Below are 21,027 nucleotides of genomic sequence, written 5' to 3' on the forward strand. Positions count from 1 at the left end.
GTTCACAATAAAAAGTTGTGAATTAAATGATTCAGTTTTGTTAAGTTCCACATTCACTCACAAACAAGAGTGTTTCATGATTCTCCTTTTAAATCATTTTTCCTCACAACGGCTCTACAAAACTTTACACTAGTGAACAGTGCACTGTCTGAGGGCCTACTGCTCTCTGCAGTGATTCAGATAACACCTCACACTTTGTATGTTTGTGTGAATGGCCGTGTTACAAAGATACTGTAGTGGAGATTACAGTGACAAAGGACTGGGGTAGTCATAAGAGTACGCAAACATAAATGTCTATCTCTGTGGGCATGCTTGTACTCTGCTTGTGCTCTGGATGTACCTTTGACATGGAGGCATCAGAGCTGAGTCTGAGAAGATATAAGCTCAGATGAAGGACAGAATGAGAGACACTCAGAGAGAAGAGAGTGATGGCACACTGACGCTGACTGAAGTACAAATTCTTCACTTACTTTCTACTGAAGATAGCCATCCATAGGTTTGTTATAAGAAGGGAAATCTGACATTTAGCCTCCAACATGTCACTGTGGCTCACTCAAAAGCTGTATGTGTTTAAATGGAACTGACATCACTGTCATGGACCTGCACTGGACTTCGGTGTGTTTACCACTGCTGCTGTGGATGTGTGTGAACTGTAAAGGAGTGGATATGGGCTCAGTCCTTACCCTAGACCAGGCGACCCGGCTGCTGTCAATCAAAGAATCAAAGCTTAAAGACTCAGGTATACTTCACATTTTTATCAGTTATACTCTGTAAGTGTTAAACCACTAATGACTGGAGCTTCAAAATTCACCTGCTGTATTCTAGAGACAGCAATATTCTTTATGGTTATTATAATGCCTTGCAGACTATTTCACTGCTTATAAACTTTAAATATCACATGTTTGTAGGTGGATTGTCTGTGCAAAATCATCCACAGGTGTGAGTGACTGGGTGAGTGTGAGATGCCCTGCAAAGGAGTAGAATGTAATGTGTAAACAGTGTAAATGTACCTTTAAACCTACAAAAAGAAAGTCCATTTTTGTTTTTTAAAATGTACATTACATTCCCTGCTCCAGAAGAAGAGCTGAATATTTGTAATCTTTCATTATAGAACTGTGTAAAATATAAAAACATAAAGTTCTGGGGATGTAACGGGGTGAATGAAATCAACAGAATTTCTAATCTACAATTATAATAAAACAAGGTACACTTATGTTCCCGAACTAATCGTATTGAATATGCGCCTTAAAGGGTACCACCAGTGATAGTTTTGCTGACAGCGTACCCTCAGATTCTGGGTAAACTCTGGACCCATTTCGACCCCGTTCAGGAAAAAGTGGTTGCAGCAAATAAAGCCTCTGAATCCACCACATAGTTCTTATTCTCTGTGGGTTTTTAAAAGAGAAAATGGCTGACGTGTAAAATCACAGCACACAGTCTAATCTTTAACATCTACAAACATTCAGCCCACACCAAGTTTAACTAATCAGAGACACAAGGACAGGCCCATGACGTTGTCCCAATTTCTAAAGACTGATAACATACGTGGGTTAGGGTTAACCTGCGTGTTTGTTTTACTTTGGATTTTTATAGCTATAATGACTGTGTTCTCAACTAAAACTGTAACAGTTTGCTGAACTAATTCTAACAAAACTAGTAAATAATGAATAGTGGGGATCGGCTGATGTAACTTAATGTGCATTATTGTTTTCATTCTTGAGACTTATTAAATCTAATTTCATTCATAATTTCACCAATTCCCCAATCCTTCTGTGCTACTAAACTGATGGGGTGAAGGCTAGCAGATTTTACAGTAGCGCAGAATCAGGTTTTTTAATGAAGCTAATACAAAACCAAGCTTAACACACTTGTGGGAGAATGCTAACTCCCAGATTCTGTTGGTCGGTATCTTTTTGTTTGTGCAAGCGCTGTTTCTTAAATATTTATAAAGAACTTACAGTGAAACTCTCATTTTAACCAGTTGTAAAAAAGAAATATAGAAAAGCAGAATTATACTGCTGATATTTAATATAAGTAGATTTTCACTCTCTAAGTGTAAACACTGTCTCCATGTCATGGTCTGTTACTCAGCGCTGCAACTCGAGAGCCTCATTTCCTCAGATTTTCATTGTTATTGCAGGTGCATCTTTCTGTACCCCATTGTGAGTGAACTTTAGACTGGCTTTGGCTGTCGATAGTGAGTAGGAACCATTGCCAGAACCTTTGTGTATTATACTACATTATATTGGCATAGTAAAAATTGATTGGTAAATAATCATCATATGATTTTCTAACAATTTTGTTTGTAAATCTCTGTTTAGAAAGAAAGCTTCCATCTGACAGATTAGCATCAGGTTTTGGACTGTGTATAAAACCCTTTGTAGCCTTTATGAGTTTTTGTTTATTTTGCCATTTGTAATCCTTTCTGATTTCAATTTTCGGGAAATCAAATAATGATATTTCATGACATGTATCCATTCATACATTTTCTGTAACCATTTCAACCTTGTTTTCATAGCAGCAACCATTCCTTTTTAAGAATCTCACACACACACAGCCACTGATGGGTCAAATGCGGAGGTTGCATTTCATTGTCCTGTTGTACATTCATTGTCTGTAACCCTTATCCAGTTCAGGGCAGCGGTGGGTCTGAAGCCGGAGGGGGCGCCAATCCTTCACAGGGCAACACACACTCACACACTCAGACCTACAGACACTTTTGAGTCTCCAATCCACATACCAACATGTGTTTTTGGAGCGTTGGAGGAAACCGGAGCACCGGGAGGAAACCCACGCACACACAGGGAGAACACACCACACTCCTAACAGACAGTCACCCGGAGGAAACCCACGGAGACACAGAGAGAACACACCACACTCCTCACAGATGGTCACCCAGAGGAAACCCACGCAGACACAGAGAGAACACACCACACTCCTCACAGACAGTCACCCGGAGGAAACCCACGCAGACACAGGGGAGAACACACCACACTCCTCACAGACAGTCACCCGGAGGAAACCCACGCAGACACGGGGAGAACACACCACACTCCTCACAGAGAGTCACCCGGAGGAAACCCACGCAGACACAGGGAGAACACACCACACTCCTCACAGACGGTCACCCGGAGGAAACCCACACAGACACAGTGAGAACACACCACACTCCTCACAGACAGTCACCTGGAACGGGATTTGAACCCACAACCTCCAGGACCCTGGATCTGTGACAGAGACACTACCTGCTGCACACTCTGTGCCATGCTTACTGTTGTTCAGTGACGAAAAAAAAAAAAAAAAAACAATGTCACATTAAAATCTCTAGTCATATGATTTTGGTCTGTTCTGTATAAACCAGAAAAGATCAAGATTGACCAAATTAATATTAACTGCCTCATTATGTATATGTATTTAAAAATATATTTTGTCTCTCAGCAGTTCTATCACAGTCTCATCCAGACAGAAAGACCATGCTTCTGTACTGCCGTGTTGGGATTGGTTACCATCTACAAATCCTGGCCAATGGGAGCGTAGGTGGAGTTCATGAACCCACTGAGCACTGTAAGTTCTACTGACCAGCTGTGCCCAAACTCAAGCACATTTGATTTGGCCAGCAGTACAGTTTTACCGGACCAAAGTCCACTGTCCAGATTGTAGTTTAAGTTGTAAGTCAGTGATCTTTTGTGTTGTTGTTTGACGCTTGATTTTTTACTTAACCTTTCGAAATGTAAAGAAGTCAAACTGCAAGGAGCTGTGTTTAAAGAAGAGTGTTTAGGACTGTTACTGTCCTTCTCCCTCAATCCACAGCTGAGGTGCCCTTGAGCAAGGCAGAGAACCCACAGCTGTTCCCTGCTCTGGGTGTGTGTTCACAGCTCCTAGTGCCCGTGTGTGTGTGTGTGTGTGTGTGTTCACTGCCACAGATGGGTTAAATGCGGAAGACAAATTTAGTTGTATGGTGTACAATGACAAATAATTGCACATTACATTGAGTTGATCTCTCTCTTGTTCCCTCTAAGGTCAGCTGAGGGTGTTTGCCATGAAGCGTGGAGTAGTGGGCATACGTGGCATAAAAAGCAAACTTTATTTATGTATGAATAAGGAAGGAATTGCAGCTGGAATGGTGAGAGAACTTTCCGTTTGAACACATATCCATAGTCCCTACTTTTACCTGTACATAGCTGTGTTGTTTTGGCTTAACCACAGCTCTGATTATTTGCTGTTGAAGCGATGTGTCGATCTGTAGTCTGTTATAGTAAGAAGTCCAGGTCTAAGCTGCACTTTTCAGGAACACTTTAAATTACAGCCCGTTAGTTACTGGGTGAGTACAGAGTAAGTACTTGTTCAATAAGCCGTAATATAAAATAAGTACTGAGTAAGTAAAGGGTATGACACTAGAAATATGTGATTATTATATGTGTGTATCTTACAAACGCTTTACAAATAAGGAAGAAGAGCAGAAAAGAAACACCAATTTCATCACTAGTCTATGTTCATATAATGCCTCGGTACTTATGGGATAAACTGTGCAAAACATCTCTGAAGTGTGTGATGATGATTATTGTGTTAAATCACATCCTGAACCTAATGAGTACAAACCGCAGTGAAACTCCGCTAGAGTCTGCAATGAAAGCGTCTGACCATGACCCTCTCTGTAGGTGCTGTGTAAATAATGTTAAAGATCAATAATTACATTCACAAACACAGTGAATTCAAAACAGTAGCTGCATTCCTTAATTATTAAAATAAAAGTCATAGAAACTTGGATAAACTGTCACACTTTTATTTCAGTTTTGTAATCTGTTATTATGCTGAACAGTACAATGGATTCAGAAAGTAGTCACGTGCCTTATTTATAAAGCGTTTGTAAGATGCTCAGTAATAACTACATATTTCTAGTGTCATACCCTTTACTTACTCAGTACTTTATCTTACGGCTTATTGAACAGGTACTTACTCTGTACACACCCAGTAACTAACAGGCTGTAATTTAAAGTGTTACCCACTGTTCTGTGCTGAAAAAATGAGCTCCTAAATGGTGACAACCAGAAAAAAATCCTTAAAATCATCATAAAATCAGAATTTCTGATTTATTCTTTTAGCTTAAGTCCAGATTTCCTAATGTGGACATGCCTCTCCCTACAGAATGGTAGCACATCGTCTAATGTTTATTGTGCACTGACCTGTAGAGTTTCTACATAAATACGAGAGAAAAAGTGAACATTTGAAACATTTTCTCATTCACAGAGGAAGTTTTCACCCGATTGTCTGTTCAAAGAGCATCTGGAGGAAAACCACTACACCACATACTCCTCTGCGACTCACTCTGGTCTGTACCTGGCCCTGTCCCACCGAGGTCAGATCAGGAGGGGAAACACAGTGAGCCCACACCAGGCCTGCACACACTTTCTGCCACGCAAGGTCCCAACCCACTGATCAACCACAACCATGTACCCAGCTCAGTGTGAAGAGTGTGAAGCTGTTACTGAATAAAAGAGGGACTTGACTTCAGAAGAAATTTTGGATGACATCATTGAATGTAGTTAATGCAAATGTAAATGTGATTTTCTTATTTATTTGTTGCTTTGGGCCTTGAATATGTTTTTTAAAAAGGCATATTTATGTATTTAATTTTCATTCTTTATTTAAACTGAATGTAATAAATTTAGTTTTATTTACAATGCCGTGTGCCACTTTTTCAGGGATTAAACCGTCTTAATTAAAATTCACATTAGAAATGTGGTTGAGGAAAGCTGTATGAGGAAAGCTGAACACAACCACATTTAAATAAGACATGAAAGGGAGGCTGGGTGCTGACAGATATATTAACCACACACAGGCCTCTCTTATGACTGGAGCTCAATAACACAGACGATCATTTACCTTACACACGTGTCTGCATGATGCGTTCAGTTCAGTTTAGGTAATAGATTTACTTTGTTCATCCAAAATGGCATCGTTGTTTGATTTAAATGAACGCCTTAAACTCGGATCGTGTCATTGATTTGTCAAAGCTGCTATAACACCATCCAAGTCGACTGACTGATGAAGGATTCGGAAACTGACCCCAGGTTTTTAATCTAAAAGATATCCAGCTTTATCTATTTTTTTTCACCTTCTCATCTAATTTAATGCCCTTTTTGCATATCCCTTCATACTCAGTGATCCAGAGCTGTTCATCCTGGAGCTTTTCTGAGCATCTCCATGTGCCCAGTGCCCCATTGTTTCTGAAAAGGTGTGCAGGTCCATCTGTAACCTGATCGTGTATCCACGGAGACGCTGAGGTCACCTGATCTTCTCTTAGAGTGACACAACTTCTCAGTAAACCCCTGCTCTCAGGTGTCCCAATAAACCTCAAAGAGAGAGAGAGAGAGAGAGAGAGAGAGAGAGAGAGAGACAGACAGACAGACAGAGAGAGAGTAAGAGAGAGAGAAAGATAGAGAGACAGAGAGAGTAAGAGAGAGAGAGAGAAATAGAGAGAGAGAGAGTAAGAGAGGGAGAGAGAAAGAGAGAGAGAGAGAGAGAGAGAGAGAGAGAGAGAGAGAGAGAAAGAGTAAGGATGTCCAGTTATATGGAGAGACAAAGAGCCCATAGCGTGTGGATACCTGTGGATAAACAAAGCATGAGTGTACTATAACACCTCTGGGTAAGTAAGAAATACAATATAGTCTTGGGATGTTAAGTATTTGTAACAGATGTGACATGGTCAATTAACAAAGACCTGATCAGTCAGTTACTAGGGATTTTTTTTGGTAATTGCTGCAATGAATAAGTAATTATGTAGTTATGAGCATGAGAGGATTATTTGATAATATTCCACCGCACTGTGGCATTCATATTTAAAAAATGACGTGCTCTTGATGAGTAAGGTGTGCAATATATTGTCCGAATGTACTGCTTTATACTCACATTGACACTCATTCATTCAACAAGTACAGCTTCACACATCAGCAAATTTGCCTCCCCTCACTGACTTTGTACTTGTGATTTCTTTAATTACACACAGACATAATGACTGGCTGAGGGTGTTCATGACAAACCCAGAGATGGAGGAGACTGCAGTGGGTGCAGCTGCTGGACATGAGATTCAGAATGGAAATACGGAGGCTCCAGGAAGTGGAGAGATTGAAGCAATATGTATACAAGTGAGTGTGTGGTCAGCTGTGGACATTCTCATTCATAAAGTGGGTTGTTCATTCATTCATTCGTAACGCTTATCCAGTTCAGGGTCACGGTGGGTCCAGAGCCTATCTGGAATTGTTGGCGCAAGGCGGGAATACACTCTGGAGGGGGCGCCAGTCCTTCGCAGGGCGACACACACTCACACATTCACTCACACCTATGGACACTTTTGAGTCTCCTCACAGACAGTCACCCGGAGGAAACCCACGCAGACACAGGGAGAACTGATTTGTTGTTATATAAAAATACATCCCATCATCTACAAGCAAAGCAATGATTTCATAAGTGGTCAGATTCTGAGCTCAAAGCTACAATTGGCTAGTTATCTTTTGCAGATGGACTCCTCCAAAATAAGTACTGACCCTGATTTGTGTAAAAACTAATCAAATACACTTATATGAGTACAACAACAACAACAACAAAAATACAATTTCAGTGTCAATGCTGTGTTAGAAATGGTCCAACATCTGCATTAAGGTCAATGTAAAATGTTGCCACTGGGGCATAAATAGGAGAATGTGATAAACTGGCCACACTCAGCAGTAATCACATTGTAAAGCCAAGGTCATCCGACTCTTTAATGCGAATGACACTTCCCTCCACAGGCCTTAGAGACAGAACAGGCAAGTACTGCTAGTATCGAGGTGGTTTCTGTCGGAGACGAGGACTTTCACACACATTCAGATCTCAGTGTCAGAGCCCATGATAACCATAATGGCAGCCTGGCAGCTCCAAACAACCCCACACCACCGGCCTCTGAGAGCACAGGTAACCCAGAGGGTCAGTCTGAGACGCCAAACATCAACCAAGCACAACCCTGTCCAGCAATGCCAGTCACTAAAGTCCAGCCTTTTCTGTCAGGTATGTGTCCACAGAGTGTGTTACTTATTTAAACAAACTGAATGTCAAAGAAAAACCATACAAACCACCTTAAGTAACTTTATCTATTCTAGATGTTTTACTTGTTTAAAATACATTATGTGACATTATTTACCGCTATGGGCAGATACAATTCATTTTAAAGACACCCTCAGCTTGTTTACCTTGTTAACATGTCGGTCTGGTACGATTCATACGTTAGAAGACGTATAATAATAAAATAATGAGCACCAAAGTCAAAGTGAACATTTATTGTCATTCAGACTACAACAGGAGCGCGCAGCTGAACGAGGCTGTGTTCCTCCAAGCTCCAATGAACAAATGTAAACAAATATAAGGCAAAAACATAGACGTAATCACATATAGTACAGACAAGACATAAGTATAGAGATAAGGGGGAGATATAAACAATACACACCTCGTACAAAATACATAATAACTTCACTTCTGTAGAAAAACATATTGCACTTAGTGTAGTAAATGTAATGATGCACATAGTTGGAGTGAAGATATAGTGCACAGTGTAAACTTAACTCTGGAGGATGGTGATATTGTGCTGAAGCATTGAGACATCACCATGTCTGAGTATTTCTGCTTTGAAACTGCAGTGTTCCACTGACTGAGACAAAGGGGAAAGTTCAGACAGTCACGGTTTCTTATGTAATAAATCTACGTAACCAATCTTATCAACTTGTCAGACAGGGTTTTCAAGATGCAGGTGAGCAGCAGACGTGTGGTTAAAGATAGAAACATAAAATAAATCTGAATTATTGTAACAGTGTGATAAAACAAGTAGGTAAAATAAGAGGTTTTAGGTGTGTAAAGTACATTTATGCAAATTTGACTTGTCTAAATATATATTTTGCAGTGTATTGAACCTTTTTAAATCAGAGTTAGTGATAATCATAAGATATGTATCTAGGTTCAAAACAGAGGAGCAGCAGCACATTTACTTTGTACAAGAAAATGGAGTATTCTAGAGCCTAGCTTTAATAAGCTCTTATCACATAGTAAAGAATTTAAGTTAATTATTGTTTGCAGTAAACTGTCATTATGAGTTAAGGCTGTTTCTATCAGGAAACACATCACAGTCAACACAATTTTTAAAAATCTATTAAAACATACTATGCACAGTATTTCTTGTATACACATTAATCTAGCATTCCTTCTGAAAATAAACACTTTTTTGTCTCTAGATTGATCACCTTTTGCTGCAGCCTTTAGGCAAGATATTGGGACTTAAAAACTGTGGTGGCATTCAGCCATGCAGGCATTCGTTTATTCACTCGTACTGCTATAGTTCCCTGCTCAAAAGTCAATGCTGAGGGGATTCGTTCCCCTGGAGCCGACACTTGGCACTGAGCAAGCTGAACTTTAGCTCATGTGCAGCTGCACCAGTGTGTCACATTTCATTTTGTTCTTTTCTCTTGAGGATATACAAATTGAATGTACACAGCTGATGCCTGTATTTACACAACGAATAACTTTACATTACATTAATTTTATTATTATTATTAGGGTTGTCTATAAACTTCAAAACATAAAGTGTAGTAGGTATTGGATGATATACACATTTTATAAAGGTTTTAGGGCCTGCTACATGCTAATTCTCTAATGTTCTTATTGTTTATATTGTTACAGCTTGGGTCTTTGTCAGATACCCTCTTAAATTCCACAGGTTTGTAGAGTGGTAAGTAATGATGTGTAATTAATGTGTTTTTCTCTGCTCTGCACCACCCTCAGCTGACACAGCGGAGGAGAAGACACTCCGGGGCAGACTGGTTGCTCGGAGAATGGAGCTGTTGATTGGGGCATGTGTATTCCTGGTGCTGATCCTTGTGCTTGGTATTGGACTGGGAGGTGAGGGGGTGACACACTGCCCGTAATGTGCTGGGAGCTGAGGTAGCCATGAGGTGGCATGTAGTGGCCCCAAACCGTGTGAATTATTAACAGCCGAGATTATATTACAGAATGTGTGAGGGCCCTCCCTCCAAAACCAGGAGATGTCTGAACTCTGGCGGCAGAGTCTGGTTAGTCTCTGTAGTGTCAGATTCCTATAGTGTCTGATAATTAATGTAATACTCCTGCTCAATGCATGGATGGACAGCTAACGAGACAGACTGGAATACAGGAAGGTAGATAGACAGATTGACAGGAAGATAGACAGATTTCTGGGAGCAGAAGCTCCCAGAAATACACAAGAGAAATGGTACATGGTTTTACATGTGTAATTACTTATAGTAAACACCCAATGTTGTGAATGTGACTTTGTTTCTTGTTGCAGTGGGTCTGCGGTGCATGGGGAAGTTTCGCTGTGGCTCCTCTCGCTGCATCAGCAGCTCTGCTCAATGTGACGGACATGTGGACTGTGAACATGGAGAGGATGAACTCAGCTGTGGTGAGGGCTTAATTATTCAAGAATGATTAATACCGATGTGCTCATCACATCTGTTCATAGATTTGATGAAGGATGAATCACAATGGCTACTAGGATTTGCCACTGGGACACATCCACACAGTTGTGTACCTCAGCATCACATGGTGTTTCGCCATTTATCACAAGGCAGGCCCACCGCAGGTTGATCAAGCCTGGGGGTGTTTCTAATGGTTTATCTGTTTGTCTTAGCAGTGCAGATGATGCCATTCCTTTTCATCCACAGCCAGAGGAACAGTTACTGATCCTCTCTGCCATGTTGACGAGCTCTTTGCTTGCCCGCTTTTGAGCCTGTCCACTGATTCCAATCTCCCTGAGAAGATCTGCTGTTGTTCTGGCTACAAAGCCCTGCACCCCACCTCCACTGGGCACACCTTAATCTTCCATCCTTTGTCCTCCGCTTCCATTGCTAAGTTGTAGTACCGAAGCTTCTGTCGCTCATAAGCTTCCTCAATGGTGTCTTCCCAGGGTACTGTCAGCTCGATGACATAAGCACATCTGGAGAAATTAGACCAGAGGACGAGGTCTGGTCGCAGAGAGGTCATTGAGATCTCCGGAGGGAAAATGAGCCGGTGCTCTTGCATCTGCCAGTCCCTGGCTGCGTTCAGTGGGCTAAAGTCAGGTGTTGAGGGACTCGCTCTTTGCTTCTCCCCTTCTGAACAAATGGTGGTGTGTGATGGATACCCTTTTATACTCAAGTGTATCAGGTAGACACCTGAGGACCTGGATTTGTCTCCATGTGTATCTGCCTTGAGTGGGTCTCATCCTGCAGCCAACCCAGATGTGCTTAAGTGATGCTGGAGCTGTACACAGAGGACAAGATGGGTCCTTTCCGAGCCACAGCTGCAGATTTATGGAAGAAGATAGTGCATCGTACAATGAAGCTCAGCCTTTTGGATTCCATGCCCCAGAGTTCACTACATAGCAGCTTCTTCTTCTCAACACCTTTCCAGTTCATTCATCTGCCATGTATGGCTTGTGCTACTGCTCTGGCCCATGTGGCTGCTTCTTCCTGTCGATGCACCTCCTCTACCACCAGAGAGGTGTCACTGCTCCAAAGACTCCTCTGCCTTATTAGACATGGCCCACTATGTCACGGTGGAGGAGAGCAGCTTTGACCTGTAGCACAGCTGTGGCTGGTGTCCACTTCTTCTCTGTTCTTAATGTAGACACCAAATCACTTACCACAGGGTTGAGGGTTGTCTTGAATTTCCCCTGGGGATCAATAAAGTAAGTAAGTAAGTAAGTAAGTAAGTAAGTATCTATCTATCTATCTATCTATCTATCTATCTATCTATCTATCTATATCTATCTATCTATCTATCTATCTATCTATCTATCTATCTATCTATCTATCTATCTATCTATCTGAGGGATTCAGTGATTTGAACTCCTAGACCAGGCCATCCAGTGGTAGAGGCAGGGCTCCGTCGATGTACAGTCCAACACTGCTAAGGCATCTTGGAAGATCAAGTCATTTCTTCACCTGAGAGCTCACTGATCTTTCCATATGCTGGGCGTGGGCTAGGGGGACCTCATACATGGTCAGGGGTCACAAGAGTCTGGGTAACAGCCCAAACTGGAGGCACCAGAGCTTCAGTTTCCCTGGGAGTTTAAATTCTTTTGATTTTTTTTTTTTTTTTTGGCATGATCTTAAAAAGCCTTTTACAATTTCAGAGTATCTAATAGTGGAGGGACCAGTGGAAAATACCTAAAACAATTTGGAAAAACATCTGAGGTACATTTAAGGCATTTAGCAGTTGCTCTTATCCAGAGCGACATACAAGGTTACTGGTATTACAGGTAGGCAAACGCAGTGTTAGGAGTCTTGCCCAAGGACTCTTATTGGTATTGCACAGACTGGTTGCCCAGACCTGGAATCAAACCCAGGTCTCTCACATGGGAGCCAATGATGTTACCACTGTACCACAGCAACCACAAGTAGATTTTCTTCTATCAGTGATGATATTCTGTCAGGTGTTAGTGATGATGCACCATTATGTATTGAATCTGACAGACTTTATCTCTGGTTTGTGTGTGTAGTGCGTGTGAGTGGGAAAAGTTCAGTGCTGCAGGTGCTGAGTGAGGGGGTATGGAGTACAGTGTGTTCAGAAGACTGGGATCCTGCGCTGGGCTCCTCTGCCTGTAAACAGCTGGGATACTCCAGGTAAAGATAAGAAGTGTTCTGTTATTGGAGTACAGTATAATTTATTAATCCCTGTTCAATTTCTGATTCACACACACGGACATTCCTAGTGAATTGGATGGACTTAAAGTTCCTCAACCTCCAAAGGGCTGAGGAGCAGTGGAACTGTGTTTTCTGAAATGGCAGCCCTCCTCCTCTGAGCAAGGCTGGAATGAGCTGGAGTGGCATTTGTAAGAATTATTAATAAAATAAAAACTTTTTAAAGAGGAGGTTTCCACAAACGTCTGGAGATTGTTGGTGTTGAAAATCCCATGAATCAGTGGGAAATCAACGTGTTTTCAAGACTGAGTACATTGTCCCAGCATGAAAACCCCAGATATGAAATATTACCTTGTTTTATCACTGATCTGATATCTCATTTGTTATTTTCTTCAGCCTTTCTCCATAGAAACAACATGTCCACAAGTGTCCTCTAACACATTGTTGTTTTTCTTTCCCTGCCTTTCAGCCATGTGCGGTCTGGATCACTCTCACTCTCCAAAATAGAACAGGACCTTCAGAATAACCTGGTGTCCATCAGCACAAATCAACCTGGCCCACTGCACGCCATTAAGATACACAACTCTTCTAGTCTCAGGTGTGCTGCAGTAGTACTTTGTGCTCTCATTATGTAGTTTTATGTTTTAAGGATGAGGCTCAGGACTGGCTATCGCTGTTATGATCCAAAGACAGGGTGGTTGATTGGTTGATTGTCATTGGCAACACTTTATCAATGGAATAAAACTTTTCCTCTCTTTGCTCTCTTTCCTGTTTGTAGACTGCTTTATTTTGTTACTGGAGACAGTTCATGAACAGAACTCCACTGACCATAAAGAAGCACTTTAGTTCTCAGAGTAGAGACTGTACTTCATCTATTACTCTGCATATTTGATTAGTCCTCCCACCCTGTTCCTCAGCGTTCAGGACCCCCACAGAGCAGGTGTGATGTGGTGGTGGATCATTCTCAGCGCTGCAGTGACACTGACGTGGTGGTGGTGTGTTAGTGTGTGTTGTGCTGGTGTAGAGTGGATCAGACACAGCAGTGCTGCTGGAGTTTTTAAACCCCTCAGTGTCTGGACTGAGAACAGTCCACCGACCAAAAACATCCAGCCGACAGCGTCCTGTGTCACTGATGAAGGACTAGAGGACGAGCGACACACACTGTGCAGCGACAGATGAGCTACTGTCTCTGACTCTACATCTACAAGGTGGACCAAAAGTGGCACAGAGTGTGTGTGTGCACCAATTATACCAGTGCAACACACACTTGAATGCAAAACGCTTCTGTATGGTCAGTGGAGCTGATTAGTTCTAATTGTGGGGAAACACAAAGAAATAAAATATATTTAGTTATACTTTTACAGTACTATAACATATGTAGCTGATGCAAGTGTAGAAAGTAAACAGAGCTGATTTTCAACCTTCAGACTATAATAAGGTCTGTGCTCTATTTGGTGTGTTTCTTTTACTGTATGAAGAGCTAGAATGGCTTTACTATCTCTGGACCTGTGCCATTGCATCACCATGTAATTAAAGCTGCAGCACTTTCTATGTAAACTTATCTTCACTGCTACCCATTACTACAATTACACACACATATAAACACACACACACATTATATATATATATATATATCACATGCAACACTCCCTCTTTCTCTCTTGCCCCTCCCTCTCTCTCTCTCTCACACACACACACAGACAGCTCTTTGTTCTGAAGCTGGGAGCTTAAAGCATTAACAGTGTAGCCCTCATAACACACAAGGATTTTTTTAATTATTATTGTTGTTGTTTTTTTCATGAACATATCAGCGTGCTGTGGATTACAAAGTTTAATGCCCACATTCCTTCAAAACAACACATGAGCATGACTTTGTTAAAGTTAATCTCAAATATTAAACCATCCATCCATCCATTATCTGTAACCGCTTATCCAATTTAGGGTCGCGGGGGGTCCAGAGCCTACCTGGAATCATTGGGCGCAAGGCGGGAATACACCCTGGAGGGGACGCCAGTCCTTCACAGGGCAACACACACACACACATTCACTCACACACTCACACCTACGGACACTTGAGTCGCCAATCCACCTGCAACGTGTGTTTTTGGACTGTGGGAGGAAACCGGAGCACCCGGAGGAAACCCACGCGGACACGGGGAGAACACACCAACTCCTCACAGACAGTCACCCGGAGCGGGAATCGAACCCACAACCTCCAGGCCCCTGGAGCTGTGTGACTGCGACACTACCTGCTGCGCCACCGTGCCGCCCTCAAATATTAAACCATGCCTGTTAATCAAAGTGATATATTTACATATTTAGATGTTATTTCCACCACAAAACCACACCGACATGTTCTTTATTTTCACTACAGGGGTGTCTTAACTATTAAACTATTCATGTGATAATGACTGGTAAATTAATTTTCAACTTTCTCTCTGTCCAGTAAAACTGAATGCAGTTCAGGACAAGTGATCACTCTCAAGTGTTTGGGTAAGAAAAAAAACCTCTCTGATATTCAATTCACCACAGATGGATTTTATATTATTTATACTGGTCTATTATTCCTGCAATTTAGAATTTCTAAAGTGTAAAATATGCATTTTTTGTCATTGCACAGCAATATAAAGAATTGTGCATCTGCATTTAATCCATCTGTGGCAGTGAACACGCAAACACACTAGTGAAGTAGGGACAATGCATCTAGGGAGGAATTGGTAATTAGATGACTTACAGCCATGGATGTTAAGGGAGGGCTGTACCATCACTTCACTTGCCTTTTTTGACATGTAGAAGGGATAAAACCAGCAAATTTCCAATCCCAAACTGAAAGAAATGGAGATAAAATATTTTGATCTGACAAATATAAATAGCCTATGCATTGCTAGCTATAATTTTGAAAATATGTTCTTATTGGATATGTAAAAAAATTGAAATGGTTTGAAATATAGTTACAGACATAATGTTACAAAAAAAGGAAATTTCTGTGTAAAGGTATAGTGGAGTAAAGGTGTCAGGAGCAGAGAAAGAAATCAAACATAATCAGTGTGTGTTGTTCTCTGCTCTTTTTTCCCCTATAGCCAGTAAACAGACTATAAAATATAGCACTATCTTCTATGTCTGACCCTTTTACAACTATAAATTATTATCTATCTCTCTAATATTGTGTATACATGCATGTACATGTTTGTTTGTGTGTGTGTGTGTGTGTGTGTGTGTGTGTGTGTGTTTAGAGTGTGGCTCCAGGCGTCAGTTCAATGTACGTATTGTTGGAGGTAACTTGTCTGGTGAGGGTCAGTTTCCCTGGCAGGTGAGCCTTCACTTCCAGAGTGAACACTTGTGTGGAGGATCTATTATAGAATCACGCTGGATATTAACTGCTGCACACTGTGTTTATGGGTGAGTACACACTCCTAAATAGAGACCCACACACACAACTTAGATCAGTTTTAAATCATAAAAGTTGTAAATCATAAATCTTTCTGATTAATTCATTATATCTATCTATCTGCATATGTAAAGCAACCTGGTATATAAATCAAACGTAAAGTGGCACATGATTAAATAGTTTTTATTTTAGAAATAATTGTATTATTTCTGTTCTCAGCTTTGTATTCCCACGTCTGTGGACAGTGCTCGTGGGATTGACCGAGCAGCCGGTCAGTGGGGCCAAATACCTCTCTGTGGAGAAGATTTTTTATCATGATCGCTACCGGCCAAAAGCCCTGGATTACGATATAGCTTTACTTAAACTTGTGGAGTCACTCACCTTCAATGGTAATGGATAGGCCTTCTGTAATTTGGGTTAATATATTTATGGCTGACTGTGTTATAAGCCCATTATCCCTTCTGGAATTGAGCCCCTGTATTAGCTACACTAGCGATGTAGCTCTGGTACTACAACTAAATAAGCCATTGTTGGAAATTAATCATATTTTGTCTAATTAACTAAGTTTGGAGTAAGAAGAAAATCACTCTGAACCCTGTAACCTGTAAAGATTCTTCAGTGAAGACTAAATATTCTGTGCCGAGCTAGTTAATAGCCATTGTTAGTTTGTGTGCTACATTGCTACACAGTCAGAAAAACTCTCTGTGGTGATGCCCCCAATTAAACATTTCCAGGACCTTTACTTAGGGAACATAATTGTAACTTATTGTATTATAATTGTAGATTTAAAATTGTTTTGATTTCATCTAAAGGACTGTTTTTTTTACACATTTAACTTAAAATTTAAATAGTCACCTCTCCATCCAGAGAAGTGAATGTAATGTACCTTTAGGGAACAAAACATGACTTTAAAACCACCTTTAAAACCACCTTTAAAACCACCTGTTGCACCTTTAAAGGCTCATTTACACTGTTTGGATCTTTAGTGACCAAATATGTGGTCTAAGACTGTAGAACAGTTATTATACCCTTTTAAAATAGACTATGAGTAGGTTACATACAAATAGGTTGTAAATTTATTCTAAAGCTACCTAAAGGTTTTATATGAATGGCCCCTCCTTTTCCTCTCTTCTTCAGGCTACGTCGAACCCATCTGTCTGCCTAATTTCGAAGAGGAATTTGAGGATGGGAAAATGTGCTGGATTTCAGGTTGGGGAGCCACTGAGGATGGGGGTGAGTCTGGGGGGTAATAATTGTTTTGCGAGTTCATATCATGCCTAATGTTGGCAGTTTGAGAAAACAGAAGGAAGAGAGAGACATACCCAGAGCTTAAATAGTTATTAGTCATTCATTCCTTTAGTTTTCTTAATAAAATCAGTGTTACTTTCAGCAAAAAGTAATTTAAAAGAGTGCTGTTTCTGAAGTAACACTTTTTTAAATTTAAAGTTATGTTTGGGTCTAGAAACAAAACCAGTTTTTTTAAACGTAGTGCCATCACATCTTGATAAATAAACTTTATCCAGAAAAAAATTACATATCCATAAATAATTATCCACAATTCATTCATTCACTGTCTGTAACCCTTATCCAGTTCAGGGCGGCGGTGGGTTCAGAGTCTACCCAAAATCACTGGGTGCAAGGTGGTAACACACCATGGAGGGGGAGCCAGTCCTTCACAAGGCGACACACACACACACACACACACACACACACACACACACACACACACCACAGAGAGAACACACCACACTCCTCACAGACAGTCACCCAGAGGAAACCCACATGGACACGGAGAACACACCACACTCCTCACAGACAGTCACCCGGAGGAAACCCACGCAGACACAGAGAGAACACACCACACTCCTCACAGACAGTCACCCGGAGGAAACCCACGCAGACACAGGGAGAACACACCACACTCCTCACAGACAGTCACCCGGAGGAAACCCACGCATACACGGAGAGAACACACCACACTCCTCACAGACAGTCACCCGGAGAAAACCCACGCATACACGGAGAGAACACACCACACTCCTCACAGACAGTCACCCGGAGGAAACCCACGCATACACGGAGAGAACACACCACACTTCTCACAGACAGTCACCCGGAGGAAACCCACGCAGACACAGGGAGAACACACCACACTCCTCACAGACAGTCACCCGGAGAAAACCCACGCATACACGGAGAGAACACACCACACTTCTCACAGACAGTCACCCGGAGGAAACCCACGCAGACACAGGGAGAACACACCACACTCCTCACAGACAGTCACCCGGAGAAAACCCACGCATACACGGAGAGAACACACCACACTCCTCACAGACAGTCACCCAGAGGAAACCCACATGGACACGGAGAACACACCACACTCCTCACAGACAGTCACCCGGAGGAAACCCACGCAGACACAGGGAGAACACACCACACTCCTCACAGACAGTCACCCGGAGGAAACCCACGCATACACGGAGAGAACACACCACACTCCTCGCAGACAGTCACCCGGAGGAAACCCATGCAGACACAGGGAGAACACACCACACTCCTCACAGTCACCCGGAGGAAACCCACATGGACACAGGGAGAACACACCACACTCCTCACAGACAGTCACCCGGAGGAAACCCACACAGACACAGGGAGAACACACCACACTCCTCACAGACAGTCACCCGGAGGAAACCCACGCATACACGGAGAGAACACACCACACTCCTCACAGACAGTCACCCGGAGGAAACCCACGCAGACACAGGGAGAACACACCACACTCCTCACAGACAGTCACCCGGAGGAAACCCACGCAGACACAGGGAGAACACACCACACTCCTCACAGAGGAGCCCCTCTGCACTGGTCTGTGACAATATTAAATCGGTGTTCTCTGGAGTGTTGGAGCACCATGGCTTACTCTTGGGATAATTTGCCTGTGCTTTGGTGATTCAAATGTAATCGTCTAACACCAGTAACTGAGCTCATTAATCTTACTGTGGCTGAATAATATTTAATGCTCACAGCAGTGTTCCTATATGTGCCCTAAACCCTTCTCAGACAAAAAAGCTTTTAATGCAGCGAGAGAGGACAAATACCCCATTAATACCATCATTTCAGGAGTGGATGAAATGTGTGCGCTTTTCCAGTGTTACCTTAGTTGGTGAGAGCAGAAACTGTATTGTGTGTGTTGTGTGCAGGTGAGGCGAGTGTGTCCCTGCACTCTGCGAGTGTCCCACTGATTTCAGCTAAAGCCTGCAGTCATCCAGACGTGTACCAGGGCTACATCTCCCCGGGCATGATTTGTGCTGGATACCTGGAGGGAGGAACCGACTCCTGTCAGGTAACAGCAGCACATCCTCAGATCATTACTTGTTTAAAATGTTCACCTGTGAAACAAAACAGCACTATTTTAAGGGGAAACTTCATAAATAGTGGCACTATTAAAGCAATGTTTGTAAAATAACTAAATCAAACAGAATTTAAAGGAGCATGAGGTCATTTTTATGACCAAAAGTAGAAAACCTCATTTCCGCAAGTTATAAAAATGACTATTCTTCTGTAAAAAATGAAAATTAAAACGGTACTGTAGTCTCTGAATAATCCAGTTTATGCTCAAACAGCAGGTGCCCCACGTTTGCATGTCTGACAAATCCAGGCCACTAGATTTCAGTATAATAGCTGTTTCCTAATGAGAAGGAATAATATATGAGAAAATGGCTGACTAATAATTTAGGAAATGTGAGGTAAATTCGTTTTTCTCGCTAAAAGTAAAACTACATTTTAAAAGTGAAACAGCATAAAGATCTGTCAGAAGGGACATTTATTTACTGAGGGGTTTGTCTGCAGGGGGACAGTGGTGGTCCACTTGCCTGTGAGGACTCGTCTGTGTGGAAGTTGGTGGGGGCCACAAGCTGGGGTCAGGGCTGTGCAGAGAGAAACAAACCTGGAGTTTACACTCGCATCACAAAGGTCCTCACCTGGATCCACCAGGAGATGGAGGTCAGTAAAACATTCTGAAATAACTGGTAAATGGATTTTGTCAACTTTATGGACATAGAAGCCATACTTCCTTAAATTAAGCAGTGCACTGTGTAGAGGGTGGGGAGCCACATGAGATTCAACCAGCGCATTACACTGAGGTGTCACTGCCCTCTGCTGGTGTAGAAGAACATATATTGATTTGTTGTTTATATCTTACTGTGATAGTAAGACTGTGATGTACTTTAATAACCATTTTTAAATGCTCTGGGTCCATACACGCACTTACAGGAATGGAGAGGAATAATTATTAAGAAAATTAAAATGCGATGGCCTCAGTCACATGTTGGAATGTGGATTGGTGTAGAACTGGCCCGAGGTGTGTGTGTGTGGCTGGGTGAGTGTGTCCTGTGATGGGCTGGGGCCCCATCCAGGGTGTGTTCCTGCACCACAGGACCCATCACAACCCTAAGCAGGATGATGAGGTTATTAATAGAAGATGAATATTTCAAAAAACCATATATAGAAATGGCAAAAACTTTATTTTATTACATAACAGTAACATTCTGTGCTTGTTGTAATTGTTACTAAAAATACATATTGTATTGTGCAGAAAGAAGAAGCACTGAAGCCCTCTCCTGTGAGTACAGACAACTGAGAGCATGGATTCTGAGTGTGAAACCAGGAAGCTGTATTTTGCCATTAAAACTATGATTCTGCAGAGGCACTAGATTCATTTCATTCTGCATTCAGTCACTGACAGATTTCACTGTAGACGTTCTCACGTCACACACTGTTCAACTCAGCTACTTGGAGCTGTACCTGTTGCAGTTGCACACCTGAACCCTGTAGTGTATTCAATCAAATCCTTACCCCAATGTTCCAAATCCAGAGTGATACCGTTCATGTCAAAAGGACTGTTGGGTGAGGTTTCTACTAACTTTTGGACATATGGCGTACATTCAGGTTCAG

General features: G+C 41.9%; 1 protein-coding gene across 1 annotated transcript; it reads left to right on the forward strand.

Annotated features, from left to right (window-relative positions):
- The first annotated feature begins 7,031 nt into the window (after positions 1–7,031).
- On the forward strand, positions 7,032–20,713 carry tmprss3a (transmembrane serine protease 3a). Its single transcript, XM_066685940.1, has 13 exons — positions 7,032–7,145; positions 7,788–8,043; positions 9,814–9,921; positions 10,346–10,459; positions 12,539–12,662; positions 13,150–13,278; positions 15,127–15,173; positions 15,914–16,079; positions 16,288–16,457; positions 17,206–17,301; positions 19,275–19,417; positions 19,924–20,076; positions 20,669–20,713. Exons 1-13 carry the CDS (start codon positions 7,032–7,034, stop codon positions 20,711–20,713), a joined length of 1,665 nt encoding a protein of 554 aa, XP_066542037.1.
- Positions 20,714–21,027: the final 314 nt, after the last annotated feature.

The sequence above is a fragment of the Hoplias malabaricus genome, chromosome 12 (genome assembly GCF_029633855.1).
Source record: "Hoplias malabaricus isolate fHopMal1 chromosome 12, fHopMal1.hap1, whole genome shotgun sequence".
Classification (NCBI taxonomy): Eukaryota; Metazoa; Chordata; class Actinopteri; order Characiformes; family Erythrinidae; genus Hoplias; species Hoplias malabaricus.